The following is a 9,118-nucleotide window of genomic DNA, read 5'->3' on the forward strand; positions in this document are numbered from 1 at the left end:
GGGGTGAAGTGTGGAGAGACAAACACCACTCTCAAATGCACTAGTGAACATCCAACATGTCAGAATCATCATTCCTGTGACTCCCATTGACTTAAAGTTCTTGCATTTCTTCTGTGTTTGACTGCAGGTTTTGTCGCCGCTGTCTGACTCCATACTTGCAGAGAAGACCGTGACCGTGCTGGACGACAAGGTACAAGAACTCATCGCCTTGTTTTCCGACATGCATTTTATGAGCAGCAGTTATGTTCGTGTGTTCCTCAATCCAATCCTTCAGATCAGTGGTTTTGCAAGGGAGCAATTCTTAACTTAATGGCATCTTAAAGGAAACAACATCCGGAGCGCCTCATAGAACAAGTGAACATGTCGATTATGATGTCCTCGCGCCGAATGGAAACGACTCATACCTAACGCACACAGAGCAATACAGTACCAGGCCATGCATGGAGGTTAATATTACCGTGCTCGACGAATGGCTGTTATCTGTTTTCGTCAGGTCTTCAGATGTAGAACAGGCGGGGAGAAACTACCTCTACTGAATCCAAAAACAACGTGATAATGGATGAAGGCAAGAGAGTACAGACAGAAAGATATTAGAGATTTATTTGGATTATTTATAGTGTGAATGTAAACTAATGAGATGTATATAAGTGACATAGAGGAATTAGGCCAAGCAATGAATGTCTTGTCTTTGTTTGTTTCAGAGTTAAATTTGATTAGCTTTTTAACTAAAATGTTTCTTATAGAGCTGTGTGTGTGTGTGTGTGTGTGTGTGTGTGTGTGTGTGTGTGTGTGTGTGTGTGTGTGCGTGCGTGCGTGCGTGCGTGCGTGCGTGCGTGTGTGTGTGTGGTTCCAATACTAAAGCAACAACATACCCAGCGAGTTGCCCGACATGCTAATTTCACCGTTTTCAGCATTTCTGACATTTCTCTGTAAACGGACGTCGTTCTCAAAACGTCGCCTTGGAAATGTGAAACTTTTCTGAAACAAAAAGGATGTTTTCACATTAACCAATCTGTGAATGGGGCTTCAGTGCTTCAGTCCTCTGCTTTACTGTATGTTTGACACCCCTGATTTATCATGGGATTTATAGAACTTTGCTCTTTGGAACTTTTTATAGACTTAGAAGTCTATAACGTACAGTAATTGGGAAATTAAAAACCCAAACGAGTGTGTTTTCTGTCTACAAAAGTAGGAATAACAAGAGGCAGGTTGTAAAGCTTTTATTTGTGTCACAGAGGACAATCCAATCATCATCTCTTCCTTACTGGCGTTCACCAATAAATAGCCGGTAAAGCGTTAGTCAGACGGTTTACTGGCTCTTTCAATGATTTGTTTGTTTGTGTAGGTCTCCATCACAGATCTGGGAGTGCAGCTGGTGGCGTCTTTGTCCCTCGGCATGGCGGCGAGTCCTGGAAACTCCCAGGCTATACAGCTGACAACTACTGCTACAGACCTGCTCCACACACCCAAACAGGTAGGAGACCCTCCAGGCACCCATACAAAGCCACACACACACACACACACACACACACACACACACACACACGGGTGGTGAAACTTTCTGAATCTCAACAAACCAAAGACTTCTCATGAAGCTATTATCATTTCATGAGGAAAACTTGCTTTTTGTACCTGCAATGAGACTATAAACAGAAGCACCTCTGCAGGGAGGAAACATAATCACATTGTTGTATTTTGGGGAATTGAGTTAGCACTTGATAAAGTTGTTTGGACAACCTGGACGCCTTTAGGTTTCACACACGTTAGATACTGAACTACATTCTAATCCTCTCCCATCTTGAGTGCAATACCCCCGAAGGTTGTAATCATACATGACGGACAGCAGTTGCACACCACCAACATCATCTCACACATATCGTTCCCACAATCAGTTTCTAATTACGAGTGTGTGGGGTTTTTTTTTGTTTCTAGCTTGAGCTCCAGTTACAACCACCCAAAAGCCTCCATTCACTATTTTTATTCATGGTTGAGGCCTAAAACTTAATTTCATATACAGTATAGTCAACCATGTGTCTAATACATTGTTATATGTAAACAAAATATATACAATGCCCTGTCTTACCATGTTTTCTTCACTTATGCCCTGAGAATCACTTGCCTACACCAGCTACACCCACACACGCGCACACACACTCGCACGCACGCGCACACGCACACACACACTGCAGCACTGATGGTATTGTTGATTCTAATCACATAGCCAAGGGTTGTTTAATCAGCCAATCTTAAACTATTATCACCCCCCCAAACCTTTTCATCCCCTCACAATCACATCTCATTATCAGTTTTTTGTTTTTTTTTGCTATACGGACTGTACCATTCGTCTCAGTTTCTACCTGGAGGCCGACTGGACTAGAAAGCAACTCATACTTTTGAGGTTGTCCACCTGTGGACAGAAGGTACAACTATAGACGGGTCATGGAGGAAAAAGAAATTAGGGTTAAAGAAAAACAGACTGTTTAATAAAACTGAGGAAATAATAGAAAGCAGGAAAATAACAATTTATTGTGAAAATCGAGGGTGGGTGGGAGATAACACAATGTTTCTCAAGTTGACTTTTAATTACTTCTGTAAGGAGGTTTTGCTTCGCTATATCCACACCATCTTTTTCTGTGTTTTGATTAAAAAGGCAAAAAGGTTTTTATCAGGGGAAATTAGTGAGGCAGCTTCACTGAGAGACAGGCAAGGGGGTAAAATAAAACCTTCTTATTTATAGGATCGCTGCTGGAGCAAGAGGAAACATTCTTCTTGGGTTCATTTGCTTTTGTTCCAGAGACGCAGACAAAGCCGTGAGAGTCAGAAAAAGGCGTCCATTCGCGTAGATATACGGCTTCAGCCGTGAGTGTTTACATGTTCAGCCGCTGATCGATTGCAGCGTCAAAGACTTCCTTTGGGCGAACCGCCGAGAACAACAACATGTGATGTGTTTTCATTACGCGTTCGACCACACCGACGACTTACCAAGGCTGCCACATGTCAATGTCTTAGCTCTGTCCAATCACAAGCAGCTTTTGTAAATGAGCGAGTCCATCATCAATGCAGAAGGTTATTGCTTCTAGATATTAATGTAGCTATTAGGTCAAAATAGGTTGTTCTTGATCTTTTTCTATGCAGCACCAAAACTCTCACGTCACTTCACTCCATGTTCCAGGGTTTTAACACGCATGTAGTGGGAATATCATCAGGGATCTGAGAGCTGTTTTTTGCCACTTTCCATTAATACAATTAGCTTTAGTGTGTAACCTTTAAAATTACGATAATACACCTCAAGTTGTATATATAGTTTTTCTTTCATATACAATTTCATAATTACCTTTTCTAGCAGTTTTAGATGCCTTATCGTGTTGAGACATTTTAGTATCTTTCGCTTTTTTTTTTCCTTTTCTAATAAGCACTCAAAGGCCTTTTTTTTACATAATTTTCTAATAAAAACTGAAAGGTTTTGTTGAGTTTTGGGTTTCCATTTATGCAACAACGGTGCTCGGAGCCACTAAAATTGCTACTTTTTAAAAAGGGTGCTCCCAGGGTGAAACGCGTCACATTCTGTCTATGTGGAAACGGGGAATACGCAACTATTCTGAAACGCTACTGTGTGCACAGACTTTTTACCAAGATAATCAAGGTAAATAGACCTTCCTCACATGTACGAGTAGAGGAACAATGAGAACAATCCAGAGTACCACGCAAAACAATGTGTTTTTCATTTCAAATGTGTAAATGAGGCCTACTTACATGGTTGCAGATCCAGCTTTTTATATCTCCACAAGTTAAATTAGGCCCACTTTTGCTGTTTTTACTCAAAGATTTGCAGCATGAATTGAATGTTGCAGTTATGCTGCTGGCTGGGGTGGAATCTTGACATAAAAAAATATTGAAATAACTTATATTTATAGTTTTAATCATATTTACAGTGTTTTTAATGCATTTTTGTCTCTCTGAAAATGTCAATCTTCTTATTCCTCTATGTCTAATACAATTTCATGCACTTGACTATTTACACATCATAAATCATTTTCGATTTTCTATTGACTTGGACTTCTACTTGACCGTCCTTTTCTTGAGCCAGACAGGTTGGCCACACAGACCTGTGGCTTTCTGTTAAAGGGACATGAACAACTTTCTGCACAAAGGTGAAGATTCAGAGAAACAAAACGGATCGGAGAATGAGCGCACTTACCGGTGAAGAAGCATTTTGATGCCAGGATCAAAACGGAAAAAAAATTAAACCAGTGAAATGGATAATGCTGATGCAGAAATGAAATGTGAGAGGCATCATCACATGTCACTGATCGAAGCACTCTATCGTAAACATCCAAACCAGCAGTTTTGCTTCGCGCCTCTCTTGCCATGCAACAGCAATTCCAGCTATTCTATCAGCACAACGTAATTGTGAAAGATGCAAGCCAACTCAGAATCTGTTCAATAATTCATCATCATCACATTTCATTGTGAGAGCGGCCACAGATTTGGACAAGCGTCATCAGTAATGGGGTTGCTGCAGCAGACTGAACGGAGCTTGCAAGTTAAACTCAGTTTACTGGCCACTTTACATCCCCACCCCTTACCTCTGGTCACAAACTTTGGGTCATAACTGAGTGAATGAGATCACGGATACAAGCTATAGAAATGAGTTTTCTTCAGGATCCATTGAAAAATGGATTTAGATTTCCCGCTATTAAAGCTTCTTTAATAGCAGAACTTCATGTTCTCACGAATCTGGACCGATGCTATTGATGTTGATGCTTTGCGGGGGCACATCTGGGCAAGATAAAGGTTTGAAAATAAATTCCAATAAGGTAGATACAGTAATCTGTAATAAAGCTATTGGAAAAAAGAGCAATATATTTAAAAGGAGAAACCAAAGAAGGGATGACAACAAAGAAAGGTTGTGGGGAGCTGTCTGAAAAGAGAACTATCCTCCCAGCATGATCTGGAATAAATGCGCAAGATTCTTGTTTTTATGAATGCGAACATGAATGCGTATGTTCTCAGTAAGTCCTGTTAGTAGAACAGCTTCCACCTGTGTGTAGTCCCAATGTTAAGTTTTCACCTTTTATTTATCATACGAGCAAACCTTTTGTTGATTAGGGCCGTAGTGTTGGAAATGAAGCCCCTGATGGGAAATGGACAGAGCAACACACTTCATCTCAGGAGTCCTGGTCCAAATGATTCAAAAATCAATTTTAGCCGATTACTCAAGTCTTGCCAGATTTCACATTTGCCAAAATACTTATGTAACCAGCAACTTTCTCTGCATCACAAATAGCAGAGCAGGACTGATCCATATTGGAGTACATAAACCTCTTGTATCAAAAAGCTGACTGGAGGTTTAATCAGAGTCTCCGAGGCTGTCTTTGCTCTACTTTGATGAAATGATCTTTGATTTTTCTCGCCCACAGGAAGCTGTGATCAGCGCGTGGATCCACTACAGCGACGGTTCAGTGACGCCACTTGACATCTATGATCCCAAGGACTTCCTTCTCTCAGCAGTCTCATTGGATGAGAATGTCATATCAGTTACAAATCAGGTGTGAGATTCTGTTTTATCTTATCAATGATTCCTTGGATAGAAACCTCAACCAGAAATAACCGAAAGCTTGCAAGTGAATTCACCTCCACATTGTGTCTGTCCATCAGGAGCAGCACTGGCCTATTGTGGTGGCTGAGAGCGATGGGCAGGGACCCCTGGTTCGTGTTGAGATGGTCATCTCTGAGACCTGCCAGAAGTCCAAAAGGAAGAGTGTGTTAGCATCTGGAGTTGGCAATGTGATGGTTAAGTTTGGGGCGAAGAGCGAAGACAGAGGGGCGATGGCAGGAGGTGGGCAAGGGGACAATGGGGGGATGGACAACAGCACCCGGGAGCAACAAACAAAGGATGGAGGAGAGTGGAAGTCCAACAGTGCAGCAGTGGACCGGGAGGAACGAGCCATGCGGAAGGTAGGGCAATGGATTTAAGAAGGTCTTTCTAGTCCATGGAAAACCTTGAAAGCCACTTTTAAACAGTTGGATTTTCCCCAAATATCATTGTCATGAAGTAAATGGACACCAACAATTTAAGCTTTGAATTTTCACTTGAAAACAGTGTTGTGTTTGAATCAATCCACATTAACATTTAAAACCAAAATAGAAAGTAAATGACATACCTGTATACATGTCCATTCGTCAGGTTAGTACAACAACCAAGAGCGCAGTGACCCACCGGGCCTCAGGCGGAAAAGCTCCCGGCGGTGGCAGCAGCAGTCGAGGCAGCGGCTCCAGCCAAGCGGGGGACTACAGCGGCTACCCAGCTCAGGTGGAGGTACCAGGGACTGGAAACAGTGAGCTCAGCCAGACCACCAGAGGCCTTTCAGACCTGGAGATCGGGATGTATGCACTCCTTGGAGTGTTCTGCTTGGCGATACTGGTCTTCCTCATCAACTGTGTTAGCTTTGCTTTCAGGTAAAACACAACAGGAACACATCCACACATGATTTGTGAATTCAAGCTGAGCGACATACACAGGATTTGGACGAAAATACACTGACAACTAGACATTGACGTTACAGGAAAACACCAAACTTTATTTTGCAACTATGAAGAGCCTGGATCTGATTTCTCACTGTAGTAATCTACGAAATCCATTCAAGTAATATTGGATTTAATTGATCTTCTCAATTTCAAAACACTTCTGCCCTAAAAGTGTTGCGGGCATTTCTCTGATGTTTCACGAATATATTTCACTTTCTTAGTTTGACATGTTATCGTTTGTCTTTTTTTAGATTAAATGTTCATTTTCTTTGTTTCACTGTCTCATTTTTCATTTAAACACATTCAAGTATGTCTGGTAAAAGAACGGCCGTGTTCATATCATGACTGTCAGTGACAAAATTGCTGCTGATTAATAAATGTAAAAGTAAAACAAACGTAAAAGTATAAATATGTTTGCACACACTTTAGCACAAAGTAATTGTTGGCGACTCGGTGGCAGAGTTCTCGTACCTTAATAGACATTTACCTTTCATAGAAATAGACTTTAAGTCTAATTCCATAATTTGATGTTGTCGCTAATCACAATTTAACTGCAGCCAGAATAATTATCACCCGTCGTTTGCAGGTACCGTCACAAGCAGGTCCCCGTCCTGGAGGCCGGAGGCAACATGAACCACGCCCACGACTGGGTATGGCTTGGTAATGAAGCCGACCTATTGGCTGACCACTCGGACCAATGCCAGGGCGGTCTTCCTGACGAATGCACCACCATCATTGACCGGAATGAAGGAGGGTATGAAGAGAACAAGTACCTCCTGAATGGAGCTGGTAACACCCTGGTGATGGGCGTGGGCACAGGCATGGGCACCATCAGTGGGAGCGGCGCCACAGGCGGACACCGAGGCATCACCCACGGACAGACTTTGCCCAGATCTGTCCCAGAACCACATCAGTGCCTTTCAGCAATCACGAGTAGCGGCAAAGAAACCAGTGGGCAAATGGAGCATCTCAATAATTCCCCCCGAGCTGCGGCCGCGGCTGCAGTGGCCGCCGCCAAGCGCAAACGCGTCAAATTCACGTCTTTTGCCACGGTTCTGCCCAACGATAATTCGGGCGGGGGCGGCCCGTACGCCAACTCTTCAGTTCTGGTGACCAACGGGAGCGAGGATGACATCAAGTGGGTGTGCCAGGATATGGACCTCGGCCAGTCTGAAATCAGAACCTACATGGAAAGGCTACAAGACAATCTGTGACTGGGAAAGACACCACGTTCAGAGGACGAGTGCAGGAGGGACAACGAGTACAATTCACCTGTAATGCCTTTGCAATGGATTAATAAAGGGAGAATGGGAGGAAAAGGGGAAGAGTACAGGGAAGACGATGAAGACTTTAGATGATTATTGAGCGCACGGCGTAGGGGAGGCTTCCGTTTGGCTCCCAGCTCGAGCTGCAGAAGGCGTGACATCATCAAACTGAAATTAATGGTAGCAAACAATAACAATACAAGCTGTTTTTTTTTTTTTTTGTATTATTTATTGTGGAAAATATTAGTGTAAAGGTCAATAATGAAATGACAATTGGTTCTGAATGTTTAGTTTGGGAATTCCAGTGAACCATTGTACACACACCGCAGTAAATTCAGGGTATGTTATTGGACAAACATGATTATGAGCCACTATCCAAGAAGGGGTCATGACATCATTACATCAATTTAAAACTCCATAAGTCACCATTTTTTTTGTTGTTGTTGTTTTTTTAAATTCATATATGTTGCCAACATCAGCTGTGGCTGTTGATTAATTATTGGTCATATTTTACTTTATAAACTTGTCAAGTCGACTCAACGAAGCGCTGAATTCTCTGAAGAATAGCTGCGCTTCAAAGACACCGTCTTTCCTGGTTTTATCGCGTGACCCGGTTTCTGTTGGCGTTACCCATATTTAAAATGTGAAATGTAAAGAAATATTTATATATATATGTGTATACTCCGAGTACTTTTACAGTCACTATTGGGATTTTCCATTCAGCTCTGTAATAGTGATCCTGAAACAGTGGAGAGATGGAAGATGATGTGTCATTGTGAAAGACTGATTCTCCCTTGAATCCAAGACAGAGGCATTTAATCTTGCACAATTACAACACAGGAAAAGGACATCAGCCATATTTGAGGCTTCATTTCTGTTTCCTGAATGCCAGTGATGGTTTACCCTCCCCCTGTATTTAGAACCAATTCCCCCCCCGGTCCCTCTCGTTGCCTGCGACTGGACGGCCCGTAGAAACCTTGCGAACTCGACATCCACATTGTCTGTGAGCTGAAGGATCCAGGAGCGCCTGAGTTTAACTCACTGAGATGATCCACGTCCAAAAATAAGAAGAAGGAGGCGGCGGCAGCTCAGGCTTCGCAAAGCCTGACGGAACTCTGGGTAATGAGGATTATTTAATGTACTTCAAGACACGTGGAGATACCAGGACACAAAGAATGACGCTACAATATAAATGAAGATGGAATGACGATCTAACAAATAGATATGGTTCATGAAACATCTTTACGGACGTCATGATAATCTTTTTGTTTTCCCCCTTTTCTTTGTCCTTTTTCGATAAATAGAAGGTTTTGATCATGCATTGA

At 42.4% G+C, this 9,118-nt stretch overlaps 1 protein-coding gene across 1 annotated transcript in view; it reads left to right on the top strand.

The window, feature by feature from the left end:
• Positions 1 to 7,742, top strand: part of LOC308111673 (transmembrane protein 132C) — a gene marked incomplete at its 3' end in the record, with an annotated part of 313,423 nt that extends 305,681 nt beyond the window's left edge. The window contains exons 11-16 of the mRNA XM_080466658.1: positions 128 to 190; positions 1,346 to 1,474; positions 5,421 to 5,549; positions 5,659 to 5,958; positions 6,188 to 6,459; positions 7,115 to 7,742. Coding sequence (XP_080322784.1) covers positions 128 to 190; positions 1,346 to 1,474; positions 5,421 to 5,549; positions 5,659 to 5,958; positions 6,188 to 6,459; positions 7,115 to 7,742 — 1,521 coding nt within the window. The remainder of the gene's footprint in view (positions 1 to 127; positions 191 to 1,345; positions 1,475 to 5,420; positions 5,550 to 5,658; positions 5,959 to 6,187; positions 6,460 to 7,114) is intronic.
• Between the last annotated feature and the right edge of the window lie 1,376 nt (positions 7,743 to 9,118).

The sequence above is a fragment of the Lipophrys pholis genome, assembly GCF_963383615.2.
Source record: "Lipophrys pholis genome assembly, chromosome: 7".
Classification (NCBI taxonomy): Eukaryota; Metazoa; Chordata; class Actinopteri; order Blenniiformes; family Blenniidae; genus Lipophrys; species Lipophrys pholis.